The sequence below is a fragment of the Melospiza melodia genome, chromosome 2 (genome assembly GCF_035770615.1).
Source record: "Melospiza melodia melodia isolate bMelMel2 chromosome 2, bMelMel2.pri, whole genome shotgun sequence".
Taxonomy (NCBI): Eukaryota; Metazoa; Chordata; class Aves; order Passeriformes; family Passerellidae; genus Melospiza; species Melospiza melodia.
The window spans coordinates 118,533,124-118,553,117 of record NC_086195.1 but is presented as its reverse complement, the minus strand read 5'-3'; the positions used below and the strand labels follow the sequence as shown (position 1 = coordinate 118,553,117).

The 19,994-nt window shown below is 43.1% G+C and overlaps 1 protein-coding gene across 2 annotated transcripts; it reads left to right on the top strand.

The window, feature by feature from the left end:
* Positions 1 to 851: 851 nt before the first annotated feature.
* On the top strand, positions 852 to 19,942 carry PLCXD1 (phosphatidylinositol specific phospholipase C X domain containing 1). Of its 2 annotated transcripts, none has more exons than XM_063149704.1 (7): positions 852 to 956; positions 5,637 to 5,779; positions 9,143 to 9,279; positions 12,488 to 12,616; positions 13,127 to 13,282; positions 16,684 to 16,867; positions 18,454 to 19,942. In XM_063149704.1, the coding sequence occupies exons 2-7, from the start codon at positions 5,668 to 5,670 to the stop codon at positions 18,747 to 18,749; spliced, it is 1,014 nt and encodes a 337-aa protein (XP_063005774.1). In that variant the 5' UTR covers positions 852 to 956; positions 5,637 to 5,667; the 3' UTR covers positions 18,750 to 19,942. The 2 variants fall into 2 exon arrangements, with proteins under 2 accessions (XP_063005774.1, XP_063005775.1); XM_063149705.1 differs by lacking the exon at positions 852 to 956 and adding an exon at positions 5,004 to 5,137.
* Positions 19,943 to 19,994: the final 52 nt, after the last annotated feature.

The following is a 19,994-nucleotide window of genomic DNA, read 5'->3' as shown; positions in this document are numbered from 1 at the left end:
CACCAATGGAAATTACTCTTTTAGCTGAATGTTAACCTGACCTTGCTGCTGTTGGCACCACAACAAGTTTTGCTCTGTGCATATACACTGCTCTGCCTCATGCAAAAATGAGTTAGTGAAAAAGGCCTGTCTGGAAAACACATCCTTGCATTAAGCAGCACAACACTGCAGCAGCCTGAAGTGTTGCTAATCCCGACTGCAGTATGATCCCAGAGCACTTAGATCACAGCTCCATTGGAGATGACCCTCTAGGAATGCTGCCCTGTGGGGAAAGCGGAGATAATCTTCTCTATCCATTCTTTCAGCTGGAGTTTCAGCTCACCATTCTTTACTTAGGGAAATGTGTGTTTTAGTGTGCCTTTGGACCACTAAGGGGTAGGTGAGATCCTTTCTCCATCTCTCTGGGAAGGCTGAGAACACACCCTGCACCGAGGGTAAGCATGTTTGCCTCTACATGCCATTCACTCATCTATTTACCTCCTGCCTCTTTACACAGAAAAGCTTTTTGAAGAGCTTGCCAAGATTTCTGCCAGGTGGCATCATAAGTGAATTTCACCACAGCTGAGGCCCTGACAAGCTTTACTGGACAGACACAGCAGAAAAGTAAGGTACTTCTAACGTATATATATATTTGTAAATATTTATCTTAAGCCTTCCTGCATCAATAGACGTCAAATGCAGGAGCAGCACGGCATACCTGGCACTCCCCGCGCCTGTGCCTGCCCTCAGGCTCCTCCTGGAGCAATGCCCCGTGAGCCCAGAGAGCGGCTCTGCGCTTCGGGCTGCGCCACTTCTCCTCCTCTCCTTCATCCCTCCCGCCCCCTCTTCACCTTCCTCAAACCTGCGGCCACTTGAGCCGGGCGGGGCAGCTCCGCCCCGCCTGCTGCGGGCCCGGGCGGGCTGGGCAGCGCTCGGCTCCCCGAGGAGCCGGCATGGACACGGACTCGTTCCCCGCCGTGAGTAACGCGGCGGCCGGGGGAAAGGGAGGCAGGGAGGGATGCGGCTCTCGGCGGGCCCGGCAGCGGCAGGGATGGAGGGAGGGAGGGAGGGAGGCGGGGGCAGCGCCCAGCCCCGGGCCTCATCGCCCCCATCGCCCCCATCGCCGCCGGGGCTGCGGCCCCTCCTCGCCGGGTGCCCGGGCGCTGCTCCTCACAGGGTTTCCCCTAACTCCCCTGGAGGTTTTTTAGCTTCTGGGTCGGCTGCAGCACATGTTTGACTGATGTCATCACGAATGGTGCTTTAATTATATCTGCCGCCCGGAAGGAGCTGCGTTGGCCGGCGTTGGGCCGGGTCCCAGCCGTGCCCAGCGCGCTCCGGCCGGGCACAGCCGCTCCGGGCCAGGGACATCAGCCCGGTCCTCTGTGTCCTGGGGCTGGACAAATCAAATCAGAACAACTCATTTCAGGAACAGAATTCTTTCCTGTAATTCAGAATTCTTTTCTGTAATTCATATCACAACTTCAATTATTCTTTCTAAACAGGTGCCCTTTCTAAACAGGTGCAGGCAAATGCCTTATCCTTATTTAAACATTTTAACACAGCCTTCTTAATATCTGCCTTCAATAGTATTACATAACTTACTTGATATCAAGAGTATGAAATTTTCCTTTCTTCTTATCTCAAAGATTTGAATATAAGATATATATAAAATATAGTGGCTTTATAGGTCTGCAGGTTTTATTGCTTGTATATTGCATGTGTCCCGGTAAAGTCCTCAAAATGTGATTGCTGCCTGTATGCAGAGCACCCAGAGAAGGTCAGATGCTGATGTGAGCAAGGGGAGTGAGGGTAGTTAGGGTGGGCTGCTCCTGACTGGAAGCCAAGTGCCCACCAGAGTCTCTCCATCACTCTCCTGCTCGGCAAGGGAGAGAAAAATGTAGCAAAAGACTCATAGGCCAAGATAAGGACAGGGAGAGATCACTCACCAGGCACCGCCACAAAAAAGGCAAAGAAGACTCGGCTTGAGGAAAACATCGTATTCATTACCAATGAAATCAGAGTAAGGTAATGAGAAATAACCAGCAAATCTTAGAACACCTACTTCCCCCTCCTCCATTCTCCCAGGGTGCAACTTCACTTTTGATTTCCTGATTTCCTCTACCTGCAGTGGCACAGGGGGATGTGGAATGGGCACTGAGGTCAGTTCATCAAGTATTGTTTCTGCTAATCCTTCCTCCCCAGGAGAGGACCTCTCACACTCTCCTGCTCCAGCATGGTCCCTCCCTGTGGGAGACAGTCCTCCACAAATTTCTCCAACATCAGTCTTTCCCAAGAGCTGCTGTTCTTTGTGATCTGCTCCAGTGTGGGTCCTTTCCATGGGGTCACAAGTCCTGCTAGCAAACCTGCTCCAGTGTGGGCTCCTCTCTCCATGAGACCACAGGTCTTGCCAGAGGCCTGCTTCCACATGGGCTTCCCATGGGGTCACATTCTCCTTTGGGCACTCACCAGCCCTAGTGTGGGACCCTCCACAGGCTGCAGGTGGAGGGCTCTGCTCCAGAATGATCTCCATGGGCTCCAGGGGCACAGCTGCCCCACCATGGTATTTGCCACGGTCTGCAGGCAAATCTCTGCTCCAGTGCCTGGAGCACCTCCTGCCCCTCCTTCTGCACTGGCCCTGGTGTCTGCAGAGTTGTCTCTCTCACATAATCTTGCTCCTCTTTTCCTGGCTGCTGTTGCACAGCAACTTTTCCCCCCTTTTTGAACCTGTTACCCCAGAGGCTCTACCACTGTTGTTGATGGCTCACCCTTGGAGCCAGCTGGCATTGGCTCTGTTCTACTTGGGGAGAGTTTTTGGCAGCTTCTCACAGGAATCAGCTCTGTAGACTCCCTCACTACCAAAATCTTGTCATGCAAACCCAACACAGTAGTTTATCACAGTACTGTGTGTAGGGTGAATTTACCTATCTGGATAAGGGGAATAAAGAAGCAGTTCTTATTTGTGAAGTTTAGGGTTTAGTCACGAGAGGCAGCAGCTAATAGTTGCAGTTTCATTTCTCCAAGTAAGCCTTGGTTTCTCCCCAAAGGCTGCCCCTCAAACACAAGGCAGCAGCTGAGTTTAGAGGTGGCAGTGTGAACATCTAGGGCTTTGCATTGCATGGGGGAGTGGGACAAAATCTGGTCCAGGCACTTCTGTACAGGACTTGATCAGCAGATGGCCATGGTGCAGCTCCTGCCATGCACTGCCAGCGGTTGCCATCCCCAGTCTCAGGGTTCTGTGGAAGAGGAGGAGGAGAAGGAGATGTGCATCTCTCACATGTCTGTGTTTGCAGGACTGCAGTGTGCCTTTGTCTTGCTGTTTCTGCTCTCTGCTGGCTTTCCTCAGGCCCAGCAGGACACTCTCTGTGAAGTGCCCTGGTCCTGCTGAGGCTGGGGCAATGATGGCAGCCGTGCTGCCCATGGGCTTTGGCTGGACAATGCCAAGGGATCACTTGTACAGCTCAGTAAAGGCAATTGCAGGGCTTGATGCCTCTGCAGGGCCTTCCTGAGCATGTGCTATCATGACTCTGTGGTGAACTGGGGGAGCACATGGCAGGAGGAGAGAGGCAGCAGGCAGACCTGCACCCTTGGATGCATTCTGGGAGTGCTGTTGTTGCAAAGGAGCTTGTGCCAGGACAAGGTGTGACCGCATGGCAGGGCTTAAGGGTACTGCTGTGGGTCCCTGGGGTGATGGGTGCCTGCTCTGGGGGAGCATGGGTGGCTTTGGAGAGCCCCAGAAGCTCTGGAAAGGGAGGTGCAAATCTCCCCACTCAGAAGAGCAAAACCAATGCTTATAGTCAGGTCTCTAGTCTGCATACAGGACCTGCCTAAGTGCTGCCGTACGCTGGGGTGTTGCAGCCTCAGAGCTCCTGCCAGCTTCAGAGCTGGAGAAGAAGAGAGACCATCCAGTCTTTTTAAACAGAAATGCTGTTTTAAGCACCTGCAGCCCCTGCCCACGCTGATGCTGCATGGTGCAGAGACTAGAGCAGAGCAGCTGTGGGGTGCAGTGTGATGAAGCATGAAACAGCAAAAGGTGACAAAATGAGCTTTAGACATCTGTTGTCTGAAACAGGGGTCTGTGGGGGACAGAAGCTCATCATATCAAAGTGCAGAGCCAGAGGATGGGTGAGTTGATCTGCCTGAGATCTGAATATTTTCCCAAGAATAAGAATGGCTGCTGTGGCATATAGACACCATTTGTTTCTTACAACTCAATGATGCACCAAAGACACAGCAAGGCAGGCTAGGCAGGTGATGCTTTGTGCATTGGCTGTATAAAAGCAGATTGTATCTTTTTGTGTGGTATGGACATAAAGCTTAGGAATGCAATTCCTAAAGTTGCCTTTCAGATGACCCTATGTGACTGTCAAAGAAAAATATTGCACCATGTTTAAGGAAATGTTCTTCATATAAGCACTGTAAATGTGTGTAGATGTGCTAAGATGTGTGTAAATGTGCTAAGATGCAGCAAAAGGGACCGGGGACCAGTGAGGGTGTTTGCAGAGTACAAAACCTCAAAAATATGTATATGACTGAGATTGCTGTAGCAGACAGGAAGGAATCTTTTACATTGACAGCTTTTAAAAACAACATTAAAAAAGAAGCTGTGATATTGGTAATATGTTGATATTGGTAATCACTGTGCCAGAAGAAACTCTCACATTATCTGTGACAAAATAAAGCCTTGAAAGCAGTGAAAAGAAGGAAGGCTCTAATCCTCAGACCCCCACCTGAACTAGGAACATACTAGGCAAAAGACCCCAAAACACAGAGAACTTATTTTTGTGTTCTTCACAATCCAGGAGATCATAAAATGAAAAATGAACAGGATAACTCTAGCAGGCCCTGGTGATGGCATGATTTCTCACCTGGGCTTTCTCCACTGGCACTCCCGCATGACCACTGCAAATTTTGCAGAGGATCTCAGAGAAGAACAGTTCCAGAGTAGTTTCAGGAAGGTCAGACCAAACTGAAATACCTATGATCATGGACTCATAGGAGTGGTAAAAACATCTTTGGTGTTCTCCAAAGCAGGAATAAGGAGAGGAAAGTTTTCCTCTTTGACCCCAGATGCTGGAATGACCTGCAAATCCAGTGTCCTGACATTTTTGTAAAGGCTTTTCATAGAGTACTCCTGTGGCACCTGACTGGATCCTTGAAGGTAAGTGTTCTCTAGGGACCTGAGGGTAGCAGACCCAGCCCCTGTCCCAGCCCTGCCCTTGGTCCCCTTGCCATGCTCCTGGGACTGCAGAGGGTAAAGGAATGGACACAGTTTCACACTGGAGGGAGGTACTCCTTGTGGTTTCACAACAGCCAATACAGACAGCAATTTCTCCATACCAGTGAAACTCTGTATATTTGCCTTGGCTTGGCTATATTTGCCTTTGCCTTCGCTATTTTTTCTTTCACTTGGTCAGTTTGCAAACCTGAAGCTGGAATCCACCCTTTGGCATTGTGCTGGGAGACAGTGTTATCAAAAGCAGTACATGTTGTGGCTGCAAGCTCTTGACATTTTTCTGCATCTACTTGAGGGAAGGGTTGGCATTTTTTAACATCTGTAAATTCTTCCTTCACAGGTGCAATGCCCTTAATTCAACCACAGTAGATGGAGTGGTTTATTTGGAGTGGTTTATTGTTTTTCTTTCCTTTTTCCCTCCCAGAACACCCTATGAAGTCCCAGAGCACATACCAATGGAAGGCCCTTTGCAAACCTTCGTTCATGTGTGCCATGAAAATGGTCAATGGATGTCACAGTTACCAGAGAAGCTCTGGGATATTCCCCTCTATAACTTAGCTCTTCCAGGTAAAGATTAACTTTTGTTCTGCACTGTTATGTTAGCTTACCATTTAAGCGTTGGAATATCCTGTTTGTCCCATTTCAGGATGGCTATGTTTATTATTTGGGTCAGCGTGTGGGGGAGGGTTTGTGCGATGTTATGTGAATAATGTTGGTCTGTAATGTTTGGTGTTTCTTAGAGGCGAGGGGTAACAAAGGAATTTTTTATTTTTTTTTTTTTTTAGAAATAAAAATAAAGTGGCACTTTGCGTTATCTTGTGAGATACTATTAATAATCTAAGGATTAACTTATTTGGGCAATGATAAAATTTCCCTAATTAATTCTTGTGAATTCCTATATAATAAAATGTTTCCAGGAGGAGAGAATTAAGGTTTACCTTACTATTTGTTTCTTTGTACTGCCTAAAAGAAACTGTGAAGTTGCAGAAAAAGGAGAATTGAGACTTATAATTAACTTTTTTTTATTAATGTAGACTGTTACTTTTCTACATGATCCAGCTTATAAAAACTGGATTTATTGTGTTATGTGTAAATGCATTTAAACAATATCTGCGTATTATTAACCTTTCTTTGGTCATATTATTGCTTCTTTCTGCTGCCTTGACTTTTTCCGAGGCACTGAAGGCCATCAGCTCTTGAGTGATTCCCTTTGTTTCCACTTCAAAAATGGTTCTAAAGAAAAGTCTAGCCTGTGTTTTCTCTCACACCAGTAGATGTGACAGGTAGCTTGGGGGGAAAGCAGCACAGTGTGTAGATGAATGTTTTATGTAAGCCACAGGATCATAGGTTAATTTTAGGAAAGGCATATATTTAGAGATAGTGTAAAGTCTTGTCTTCAGTGGGTAGAGCCTTGGGAGAATCCAAAAATTGTAGTGTTTTGGCTTTTTTCTACCTGTTGTGAAGTAATGGAGTGTGGAGTTCCAATTAAAATTGAAAGCCAGAAACTTATTTCATGGAGGCTTCTTAGATAATGTAATTTGAATTGATCTTAACTTCAAAACAAGCACATCTCTGTTTAGGATAAAGTCTGTGTAAGAGGACTACAACAGGTGCTATTAAAGAAACCCCTCTAGATTTCTTATTTAACAATCATGAGAGGAAAAAAGAAAATATGTATCTGTCTTATGACTGAAGAAAGGAGGTAATAGTCTTCTCTTTTTCTATTTTTGTTCCTATTGCAAAAATCATTTAAAAGTCAGTAGCACACACAGTGGGATTTTGTTTTGCTGGAAAGAGAGCCATGATGTTCCTATAAGACTTTCCCCTGGTGTTTCTTGGCCATCTTAGAAAGTGGAGAACCTACTGACGGGTTTGTTTGCCGTCCTGGCTCTCCTCCTAATAACCTTGTTATTCTTGAAAATGTTTGTTGTTCTTGTGAATATGCCTGCAGGGATAGCAGGCACGAAGAACAGTTGAAGGCAAGTCCATTTCAGCAAACACTAGAGGACTTTTACAGAGCATTGCAGGCTATTAGCTTAGAATATTTTGGTGTCTGTCCAGCTGACCTATAAAGCTGATCTAGCCCAAGTCAGAACACAAACAGATCAAGACCAATCAGGTCAAGACAGCTCTGGCAGGTTTCCAGAGGGAGGAAACCCAATTTGGAAGTGGAAGTTTATCTCACAGAAGGCATGCAAGAAGCATGACAGAGTGGATTCTGAAAGTATGATGATGAGACAGCGGCAAATCTCATTAATTAGTGTTGTGCTTGCACCAGGTTCAGCACAGTGCTGCTGGGGAGGGGTGGAATCAAGGTCTGGAGCTACCGGGCTTGGTGCTAGCTCACTATCTTTGCATCATATATGTTGTGTCATGGATGTACCCATCTTCCTTTCATTACTGTAACTCATGACATCACAAAAGACTCGTGAGTAAAAGATTGCTATCCATTTGCTGGTTGGCATCCATAGATGCAACACCCATCAATGGAATCCTGCTTATCTCTCTCAGACTTGGATTTGGTCCATGGATATTTAATAGTTTGACTCCTACATCTTCTAACACATACTTCTTTTATTACCTACTCTCAATACTGATCTCCCATCTGCAGTGAGTGTGTTTTGGGTATTTAAAGCAGTAACAGGGGATCTTGTTCTTCTTTCACTCATAAACTTGGATTTCCCTCAGAAATCTTCAAACACTCACCTTGTTTGTTGTTTTTGTAGGGGAGGTGGGGATTTACTTCAGGAGGACATTTTTAGCAGATATTTAGGATATAAATAAATTAAAAATGGCTTTTAGAAGGTGAGAAAATTGATTGAGACATCAAACTATTATTGACAGTTCCAAAGAATTTTTACTTCCAAACCAATCCTTTTTACTGTGTTTATTAGAAATATTACCACTGGTACCAGTAAGACTGACAATTCAAGAAAGCACTTCCTAGCACTAGTGAACATTTAATTTGACAGAAGACTTAAACCTCAAAATGATAAGCAAATTCTTTGCAGATATTCTGTTTAGATCCAAGCAAGTCACTGAGTTGTTAGCTTTTCTTATTGATGCTTTATAAAACTGGAAGAAATAATGTTACAGGAAAGCTAGCAAAATCACTGGTTCCATATCCTGATGAAATGGTGAGTAGCAATACTTTCATCTAAGCACGATGCAAGAGATGTGTCAAATTTGTTAAGACTTCAAGGAAATAAAGTATTTGGGCATATTGGTCTTGGCTCCCATGCCTGCATAATTCCCTGTTCTGGAGAGAGTCAGGTAATTTTTGAAGTCCATCAAATGAGGGTCTTGTTCATCTTTCACGCATAAACTTGGATTTGCCTCAGAAACCCTCAAGCACTCACCTTGTTTGTTGTTTTTGTAGGGCAGGTGGGGGTTTACTTCAGGAGGACATTTTTTGCAGATATTTAAGATATAAATGGTTAAAGTGCCAAGTTAAGTGTTGGTCCAGTCAAAGGTGTAAGAAGATGAATTTCTTCTTTCAGTCATATTTTCCCATGCAGAGCTGAGGGTATTGGACAATGAAATCCTGCATTTGGACAACTCTGAAAACAATTTCTAGATAAATTCAGCCTTCAGCTATTTATTCCTTGAAAAAATATGTTTTCACATCAAGATAATTATTTTGAGGGAAGAGGCTATTTGAAACAAACCATTTTATTGTGGTTTGAGGCAAACAACGGTCATATGTAGTTCAGATGGTTTATTTCACACTAAGCTTTTTAATGTTAGGTGACCAACCTCTGTAGACAATTCCATCTTTTTGCCATAACTACAGAGGCTCTCAGAATATGTAGGTGTGTGGCTTGCAAATGTGGTGACCTATCAGGTGTGCACATGAAATGTAGCCATGGAATGTGGTCTTGAGTCATTAAGAAAAGAGATTTTCTGTACATTTATTTTTGTATCCTACAGGGAGTCACGACACTATGACCTACTGTTTGGATAAACGCTCTGCTGTTAGTGGCAATGAGTCCAAGCTGGTGAAGTTTTTAAACAAATGTCTGCCCTGCATTGTGCACCCCATTATCATGAAGTGGTCTATAACACAGGTAACCATTGTCTGGTGTTCTCTTCTTGCCTTGGCAAAGTTGAAGCTTGTGCTGCAGGGCTGAGAGTGTACAATGACAGAATAGCCTGCTGCCCAGAAATCTGTGCTCTCATGAGATGCCGTGCTTGGGTGTTGTGGTTTAACCCCAGCTCAGCTCTGCTCTGCTGCTTCTCATTGCCCCTGGGTGAGATAGGGGAGAGAACTGAAGGGTAAAAGCTGGAGAACTTGTGGGTTGAGATAGAGACCTTTTAATAGGTAAAGCAAAAGCCACATGGGCAAGTAAAGCAAAATAAGGAATTAATTCACCACTTCCCATGGACATGTAGGTGTTCAGTCACCTCCAAGAAAGCCAGGCTCCATCATGTGTAACTGTGTCTTAACAGGACAAACACCATCATTGATGTTCCCTCTCTTCCCCCAGCTTCATATGCTGAGCATGACTCCTTATGATGTGGGGTACCCCTGTGGTCAGTTAGGACCAGCTGTCCTGGCTGTGTCCCCTCCCAGCTCCTTGTGTACCCCCAGCCCCTTGCCCCTGCTTTTCTGAGAGGCAGAAAAGGCCCTGACTCTGTGTAAGCCCTTCCCAGCAACAGCAAGAACATCCCTGTGTAATCAATGCTCTTTCCAGCTCAAATCCAAAACACAGTTCTATTCCAGCCAATATGAAGAAAATTACTCTTTCAAAATCCAGCACTTCAGAGTATGAGATAGGAGCCACACATATCTAATCATCTTTTATGGGCAAAAAGCATGCAGGTGAGGCAGGGATGATACTTGTAGTTGTTGTTTAAAGCTGACCACTTGGTACTAGAAACCATTTTTCACATGTTTATTGTGGTGGTAAATAAAATTTAATATTAATGTAATTAACAGAGATTTTTTTTCTCTTGAACTTTGCTTGTCATTTTTGTTATCACTGTTGTGTGAGATGTCAGTTGCCTTCCCCACCTATACTGGGTATTTCACCAGCAGCAGAAACAGAAGAATCCCTTGTTGAAGGGATTTTTTTTCCCCATAAAGATTAAAAGAGTGAAGGTGTGGCCCATCACATAAGGTTTAGTTAACTTTTTGAAATGTGCAAATATTAAGCTAGTTGTTATCTCTTTGTTCCTCATAAATGTATGTTAAGGACAAAATTGATGATCATGTTCTAAGCTACAGCTTTTGAAGATTCTTACAAAGAATACATTTTCCTGACATCAAAGAGGTACCAAAAATCTTTCTGGTTTTGTTCTTATTGAAGGAATAGTTCATTATTAGAGAATTAAAACTGAATAATTGATAAATATCAATAAGCATGCTAAGGTTTCTTTTGTTGTGTTTGAGCAGCTCTGGCAAACTGGAATCTTAGACATTACCAGCTATCAAATATGAACCAGCAATCATGAGCTGACGTTGACGGGCACTTGCTTAGCACAGATCCTTGTTTATTTTGAGCTGCTTTTTTGAGGGGGACTTTAGCCAATGAAAGATTTGGAAACCTCCTCACTTGTGGGTTTGTGGCTGGCAAAGTGACCCCGTTGGTGACAAACAATCTCTTAACATCATTATAATAATCTTCAGGTCCAAACCCAGTGTGACAAGCAGGAAGTGTCCCAGTGGTGATAGGGAAGAGGCACAGCTACAATCCTGCCCCTCCTTAGCTCTGCTGTGCTCCAGTTATCTGTGTGGGGAGATGACTCCACCCATTGGAATGCAGAGCAGACACCATGGAGCCCTTCTGATGGTAGGATCCCCAAGTTCCTGGATGGCCCAGTGCCTGGGAGTTGCCTGCTTGAGCCCCAGTTGCTGTGGCTGTCAGTCTGGAGGCCCAAATGGTTCCTGTGTAATGGCTGTGGAACTTCCAGTCATGGCCTGGATGCCTGCTGTGAGATTGAGGCACTGAGCAGCATTGCTCCTCAGGGCTTCCTTTTGAATTTTGCCCTTTAGGGGGCAATGTTCACGCTGCCTAATCCAGTATCCAAACCCAGCTGACTAATTAGAGAGTCTAATTTGTCTTGTTTTCCTGTGTAGTCAACAGATAAGAAAATTAATCTGAAGGGCAGTTCAGAGCAGCAATTTCATTTGGTGCTTTTTCTGGCCACAAAGGTTATAAATTACCTGCAGCCATGTAGAGTCCTGTCTCCAACATACTCCAAGCAAAGGGATGTGGATCAGTTCAGCTTGGTGGACATCCAGCAGGCCCAGGAGGAGGTGTTGGCCAGATCCACTGCATCCCTGAACTCTGGGGCACCCTGGGCTGGTCTGTCCCATCCCAGCGCCTCGGGCACAGCCTGGGGAGGCTAAATTCATGTCTAAAAACCAGGAAAGTTAGGGGGTTAAACTGAGCAAAGTGAGCATCCTGCCATGTGCCTTAAGCTCTGCCATAGTGCTAAAGCTATGAATCTAGATATTCAAGAGCAATGCCTTGTGCTGATTTAGCTTTCTGATCCTTTCTGACTTAAATCAGTATAATGTATGGTTTCTGAAACCTAACTTTTCATCCCTAGCAGGCTGAAGACAAACTAGTGTTTAAACATATCTAATTAAATTGATTCTATTTTCTTTTGCTAAGAGAGTCTTGACATAAGGAAAAGACATATCATTTGGAACTTTTTGCCTCAGAAGCAGCTTTATCATGTGTTCTATTCAGCCCTCAAATCCAGTGGAAGTGCTCTGAGGGAGGTGGATCTAGAGGAGTGCCTCTGTTTTGTAGGACTTCTGCAGGTTAATTCAAACTTCATAAGAAACTATATCTTGAAAAAGAACAATAGCCAGTAGTTTTTTCTATTTTTGTTTTTCTTTCTGTTGAGGATGTGTGAGGTCCGCAGAGACAACCATGGTAAAGTCTTTGATCTAATAAGATAAATACAGCATTTCTAACTTGCTGATCCTGCAGTTGTTTTTTAAATGAATAGTTGTGTGAAGAGCAATGATGTATTTATGCACAGGTTAATTGGTCTTTAACTTTCAGAACACAACAAGGGCAACTGTCTGAAATGAATCTAATCTGTACTTGCAGTAAATGCTGCAGGGAAATTGGAATCCCTGTTGCCAGAGAGCAAAATGCTTCCAAGTTGCAATTTGGTGCCATACAGTAACATTTTAAAGATGAAAGACCTGTGAAAAATGCCATAGAGCTAACTTTGTACCCCTCTTTTAGCTTTCTAAACTAAAGAAACAAATCTCTTTCAAGTTCTCAGGGCTTTGTCTTCTGTTTCACCTTTCAGGTCCTGACTGTGACAGAGCAACTTGAGGCTGGAGTTCGATACCTGGATTTCAGGATTGCCCACAAGGCTAATGATCCTTCTATGAATTTGTACTTTGTGCATATGGTTTACACAACTGTTACTGTGCAGGTATTTTCCTTACTTTTGTGATGGCTATGAAACCAGTGCCATTTTTTCATTTGAGGGCCATCATAATCCTGGCTCAAGGCTCTTCTGAGTAGGTTATTTGTTTTTCTTTTGTGAGGACTTCAAATTAGAGAAAATCAGCAGGGCTGGAAGTTAGTTTGAGCTGCTGCACGTGATACTGGAGCATCAATGTTTTCCTTATCCTCAAACCAGACTTTGTGCCTGCTCTCCACTGCCTATCCCCTACCACATGCCTGATGTTCTGGGGTTTATCATGCGTTGTGCCAGGATGATACAGGGCATTCCTGTTTCCGTGGTAAGGAGAGAAGTTCTTCAAGGGAAGAAGGCATTAAAAGCCCTATATAATTACAGAAACACTTTTTATTTTGAGAAAACACAGTTTTTCGTTATTGTGATTGTGAGTCTACTCTGCCATCACTGCTCTGTTGATTGAATGTCCTTTCTCCTGCGTAGCACAGATAACTTATAAGCTGCCATATCTCTTTCTTGTAGGATATTCTGTGGGAAATATTGAGGTGGTTAGAAACTCATCCTCAGGAAGTTGTTATCATAGCCTGCAGGAATTTTGATGGATTAACCAAAAGACTTCATAATCATCTTGTTGCCTGTATAAAAGAGATTTTCCAGTGTAAACTGTGTCCTAGAAATGTAAGTATGAGATCCTTTTTTTTCACATTTTAAAAGAATGATATACCACAGTGAGATCTTTAATTGGAAATTTTTAGATATATTCTACTTTCACTGTGTTTTTAACCTTGGAAAGGTACTGTTTGCTGCATCAGAGATATGTCATTATCTAATAGAACTGAAGAGATAAAGCAAACATACATTCCACAGTGTGGAGGAGGGAATGAAATTTGACTGTTATGTATGTGGGACAATAGTAGAGACAACTGTCATCCATTGTCCTGTCTGAGTTTTCTTGGAAAGGAAAGGGAAAAGAAGAGATAAAAGAGAGGAAAAGAAAGGAAAATGAAAGAAAAAAGAAAGGAAAATAAAAGTTGTGCATCTTATATTTATTATTTAGTATTTAAAGAATCCATTTTCTGCCTTTTCACAGCAAAAATTTTAAATTAATTTTTTTTCTATTTAAAACAGTTTAGGTTGGAAGTGGCCTCTGGAGGTCATTCGGTCCAACACCACCACGCAAAGTAGGACCAGCTTCAAAGTTTCGCTGGGCTGTGTCCTGTTCATTCTTGATTATCTCCAAGGATGGAGATTTCACAACCTTTCCATGAAAAATTTGACCAATCTCACAGTAACATTGTTTTCCTTCTCTATCTGATTAGAATCTCTCTTGTGTCTGCTGACTTCCATCCTTTGCAGTGCATATCTGAGGAGTCTTCTCTACATTTACCGTTAGGTACTTGCAGACAGCAGTAAGACCTGTCCAGTCTTCTCTTTTCATGCTGGACAGACTCAGCTCCCTCAGCCTGTCATGCTCCAGCCTCTGCTCCAGCCTCTGCTGGCTCTGCTGGTGTGCTGCTGGATTCACTCCAGCTCGTCAGTGATTTCTTTATATGGGGAAGCCCCAGCTGGAAACAATACCTGAGCTCAGTCCCACAGCTGCTGAATGGAAGGGAAGATCCCCTTTTCTTGATTTGCTGTCTGTGCCTTTGCTAATACAGCCCAGTTCACAATTGACCTTTGCCAGGTGGGCACTACTGGCTCACGTGCAGCTTGATGCCTATGAGAATCTTCAGGTCCTTCTCTGCAAAGCAAGTTTCTTGCCAGCTTCCATCAGTCTGTCCTGGTGTGTGGGATTAGTCTGTTCAGGACTCTGTATTTGCTTTTGTTGAGCTTAATGAGGTTTCTGTCAACTTGTTGAGGTCCCTCTTAATTGCATCTCTGCCCTCAGTACATTTCTGGTGGCATTACTCCTAACCTGTCTTACAGTTACCCATACCTCCAGAAAAGCCTTAATTTAAATCAGAAAATATTTGATTGCTAGAGTTTAGAAGTTGAGATTTTTAGCTCCCTCTGTTTTTTACAAGGTGTGGGAGCTTTTAGTAGTTAAACAATTAACATTTCAAAGATGCAGAGGAACAGAGGGTTTTCTCTGGAGATGTGAGTGGTGCAGGAGAATGATGACCCTGTTTATGATTCAAATTCTGCCTTTGAAGCTGGTGTATCAGTAACATGTGAGTATTACCACTTCAAAGCATTTTGTACAGCAGAGTTAAAATAGAACAATTCTCAGCAAAACTGGGGATTCTGAATATTCAGGCCTCAGCTGAATAACTGAAGACCTGAGTGACACTGTTTTATTGTTTCCCCAAATAACTTGAGTGTGTAAGTTGTGGATGAGGAGAGATACTGGAGAAGGTGGTCAAATTTGCTTTCAGGCACATGGCCAGCCTTAAACAGAAGAAAGTTATTAACTGCAAAAGGGGAAAATGATGTTGCTGATGACAACTTGTTGAATAAATGTATTGAAAGAATGGTCTGAGATCACTTGATGAAGAAAGAACATTTCTGAGTTGTGTCCAGGAGGAAGGAGGAAGGGAACTGGAGAAAAAACCAAACCAAGTACTTCCCTTGAGTAGGAAAACTTTATATCTATGGGGTCTGTGACCAGCACAGTGGATCTCACCATTTTCCTAGTGGTACCATTGCAGGTTAGGCATCTGTGGGATTTTTCACAATCACAGATTCAGATTTGCCATTGAATATCCAAGTACTTGCTGACTTGTTCTAAAATAAACTGCTACCTACTGTTACCTGTCTTTCAAGACCACATCTCTGTTGTTGTACAGAATTAAATGTGAAACTGTTTATGAAGCAGCAGCTCAGGCAAGGCCTGTATGTAGTACTGGCACAGGCCACAGTGTGACAATATTACACTGCATTTAAAATTTTAATTGTCTTAACTATTCAAGGTGTCTTCCTTTGATCTGGATTACTAGGGTTTAAAAATCCCTTGTTAGACTTTAATTTCTGCTTTGTCTGCATAATAAGCACCTGTGTTTATATACACATCTCTGGTAGCTTGTTATTTTGGCTTTTATTGCACATCTTTGCTTGTTTGTTTAAAAGGTTTCAGCTTTAGAAAGGCAGCTGGAGTAAAGCAAAGGCTTCAGTCAACCACAAAGTTTTGTACCTTAAGAAGCTTGTGTCTTAATTTTGCAATATTTTCTGACCTAATAGAAGCTTGCATTCTTTCTTTTGTGGATGAACTGAGAGGGATTAATTCAACCCACAGCTTTCTTCTAATATTTATATTATTAATTTTCAAGTGCCTTTGGCTTTTATTTAAGTTAATAACCTAATAGGAACATCAAAAAGCCACCATTTCTTTTTCACAAGCTGCAAATGTAGTTTTTAACCACAACATTCTTAGAAGAAACAATGCCTGTTAAATATACTGGTTTTGTAAATAAAACTAGTCAGAGGGCCTCAGTTCTCTCTGATGGTAACTTCTGAGGCTGGAAAATGTAATTTCATATTGAGACACTTAAATTTAACAGCTATTTTAGCCCATCCACCTGATGGAGAAAATGTCTGACTCAGGTCTTTCTCTCTCTCAATTAAAAATGTCTGGAGTATCCCAGTTTCATAAACTTTCCAATTAGAGAAAGGAGGACTAATGTAGCTCTAGGTGACTCACATTTAGTATTACTAAGTTTTAAGCATTTCAGTTTTCTTTGGTGGTTACTGTGCCAAATTTGCATCAATGTGCCAAATCTGCTAAAATTATTCCTGCTTCTCTCTGTCTGCATTCCTGCAAGACATGGTCTCAGTCTTCCTCCCTTAACAAACTTCCAGCAATGGCTTGTGCATGAGGGCTGAGACAGGGATGGTTTAATATTATGCAGGTGTAAGACCTTGAGTTATGGACATGATCATAGCTGAATTGTTTGAGGAAAGGAGGAATTTGCTGAAGCTCCTAGGGTCATATTGCCCTGCAGCTGGTAGTCCAGCCCATCACATACTGGGCTGCTCATTTAAACTATCTGAACTGAATCTGTGCCAAGGTGATGTCTCTCAGTATGTGGAGTTAGGGAATGATGCTGTGTTGCTGACTTCAACCTGGGCCTGCTTCCTTTTAGGTGGTGCCCACGCTGCGGACCTTGTGGCACCTTGGCCACCAGGTTATAGTCTCGTACGAAGAGGAGATGGAACTGGGGAAGCACTGTGAGCTGTGGCCTCCCATCCCGTACTGGTGGGGAAACAAAACCTCCACTCGCGCTCTTATCCGGTATTTGGAGCACATGAAGCGGATGGGCCGGCCAGGTAGGCATGTGATGGTGTTCACAGGGGTCCCAGGATGAGGGAAGAGACAAGGATCTGACTCCATTATTTCAGAAGGCTTGATTTATTATTTTATGATATATATTATACTAAAACTATACTAAAAGAATAGAAGAAAGGATTTCATCAGAAGGCTAGCTAAGAATAGAATAGGAAAGAATGATAACAAAAGCTTGTGTCTTGGACAGAGAATCTGAGCCAGCTCACTGTGATTGGTCAGTAATTAGAAACAACCACATGAGACCAATCACAGATCCACCTGTTGCATTCCACAGCAGCAGATAATCATTGTTTACATTTTGTTCCTGAGGCCTCTGAGCTGCTCAGGAGAAAAATCCTAAGGAAAGGATTTTTCAGAAAATGTGTCTGTGACATAGGCACAGGCAGTTCGCTGGCAGGAGAGAAGGGGCACTTACAGCTATGCAGAACAAGTAGGAAGCTGGGCAATTGTTGCCTTCTGGAATATAACCACCCTGTGTGTGCTGTGTGGATACTGTCAGCATGCACACATGCACAGACCACAGAGATTGTGGTGGCCACCTCACTGGTGTGACCCACAGAAAGGGAGCCCTCAGTGCAGACACACTTACTGCACCCTCCTCATGGGGAGAAGGCTGCTTCCTCAGTCCAGTCTTGCTTTAGCACAGATGGTGACAAAAGTTCATTCCACTAACCTTGTTGTTAAAGGAAGCTCCTACAAGGTTTCTCTCAGGGGACACCTTATCACTCTCAACAGCTACTTGAAAGGAGGTTGTACCAAGGTGGAAATTGGCCTCTTCTCGCAGGCAACCAGAAGAGGAAATGGCCTCAGGTCAGGGGGATGCTGAGCTTGGAAATCAGGAACAATTTCTTCACTGAAAGGGTGGTTAAGCATTGGAATGGGCTGGCCAGGGAGGTGGTAGAGTCACTATCCCTGAAGGTGTTCAGGAAACAAATGGATGTGGCACTAAGTGCCACGGTTTAGTTGTTACGGTGGTGTTTGGCCAAATGTTGGACTCGATGATCTTGGAGGCCTTTCCCAACCGTAATGATTCTGTGATACCAGAGCAGTACGAGCAGGGCGTAGCTGCACACGAACAGCAGCACTCAAGCATGCTGGTGAAGTGCAGTCTGACAGAGGTTCAGTTCAGAACCTGTGGCACAGCTTTTGCAGTGAGGGGGAGCCTCAGAAGAGCACTCCCCAGCCGGAGGGTGCACCCTGCGCTCCCATCCACTGGGGGGAAGGCTCAGCCTTTGGAAACAACCCTCACAGAAAGACAGGAGTAATTTACAGAGGAATTTACAGAGGACTAGTCAGTGGAGAACCTTCCGACTGCAATGAGTAACTAGACCAATTTAGCTAAACTGGAATGTTTGGATAACCAAGTGTGGCTCAGGAATTGTTTACTACAGCATGCAGTTGCAACAAGGGGAAACAGTAATAGGGACATGAAACAATACAGAAAGAGTGTGAAGTTAGTATTTTAATGATCCCCACTGGAACGAGATGTGAAGGTAATGCAATACTGAGAAGTTTCTCTTCTCCTCAAAAGAATATTTAATCTGTCACTTTCTGATTTTTGTTTCAGGAAAATTCTTTGTGGCAGGTATTAACCTTACTGAAAATTTAAGGTATATTCTTGTACACCCATTTGGATCATTGAAGAAAATGACACTCCAGAGTCTTCCATGTTTGAAAATCTGGATAAAGCAGCAGCATCCAGGACCAAAAAGAAAATGTATTAACATCATTGCTGGAGACTTTATAGGAAACAATGATTTTGTCAAAGATGTGATAGAACTTAACGCAAAAATTAATCCTCCATTGCTCTGTCAAAGTGAAGTGGAACAAATAGCATTTAATTCTCAGCTTCCTGATCTATGAGAAGTTGAAGAGGCTTTGTCTGCATTTATTGTGCCCTGCTGTAAACATCCTGAATCTCATAAAGGTCCACTTAAATTAAACCAGTAATGCTTTCAAGGCTTAGTAGGAAAAGGTCTCCCAACACCATCAGGGTTTTGAGGCCTTTGGACAGAAAAGAGGGCAGGTACCTTGCTGAAGTCTCTAAAGAACTATGCATAGGTGTAATTTTTGGAGATGCTTTGATTCTGTAGCAGCTGGCAATACTAAAAGTCCCAAGAACTCAATCTTGTTTTCCATAGGACTAAGAAGGAGGAAAATATCATTAGTTGCATGATTTAGTGGTAAGATTTTATCTTTCTTATAATTGTAAGGACATTTTGCACTAATTGCAACCCAAATTCTTACTCTTTTATATAAGTCTGAAATTGACTTGTTGGTTTTCATAGTTTCTGTTAAATAAACAAAAGGAACAGTTGAAAATATTTTTGATATCTCAGAGATGCTGCACTGACAATCCAATTTGAAATGATCTTCTATATACACACACCAATGTGCTGAGTATCAGTTGTGAGCTACCTTACAAACAGGGTAGGCCCAAAATTATTTGGAATTTTTAAGAGGTAACTGAATTTGCACTTAGTCATGCCAGTTCTGCAGGTATAAAGACACCAAAACGAGGCCCTTACACAGTTTGTCTGTGGCAGTTAAACATTTTACTAGGTGTTGCCTAAGTATGCCTTACACTGAAAAGAAACACAGAGGAAACAAATTCCTGATCTTAACTTAAACTGCCCTAGAAATACAGATTCTTGGCTTCTGTCATGCTCATTTGGGTTTTCACACCTGGTCTGTTATTTAGCTATTTTAGTAGCTTTGTAATTATTTTTCCTCTCACTAAGTAGTTTTTGCATATGTCAAAACTAAGAGGTTTATGCTATTTCCCATTGCATACTAATTCTGTTTTTCTAAATGAACTGTGTAATAACAGATCATCATGAAAGCAAGAAAAATGTCAAGCATCAGGACTAAAACAGGACCAATTATTCTATAAAGTTCACTATGCAACTTCATCCATATACCTCACTTTTGAGATGCACTTTATATACAAAACTAAATTCAGATGTCTGCTAATGTTTGCAGAAGTTTTTCTGCCTGTCTTTTGTGCCCTCTTTTTTACCCTTCTTATTCTAATAAAACTTGATCTCTCTCTGTAATATGGAGTGAAATATTTGGTTTTTCCTTTCTGTGATGTTGTTTTATTGGTTC

Excerpts from the sequence above, each read along its gene's own strand:
- PLCXD1 (XM_063149704.1), top strand. The coding sequence starts at position 5,668 with ATGGAAGGCCCTTTGCAAACCTTCGTTCATGTGTGCCATGAAAATGGT. Across the intron at positions 9,280-12,487 it reads TGAAGTGGTCTATAACACAG|GTCCTGACTGTGACAGAGCA; the intron begins GTAACCATTGTC and ends TTCACCTTTCAG. Across the intron at positions 13,283-16,683 it reads GTAAACTGTGTCCTAGAAAT|GTGGTGCCCACGCTGCGGAC; the intron begins GTAAGTATGAGA and ends GCTTCCTTTTAG.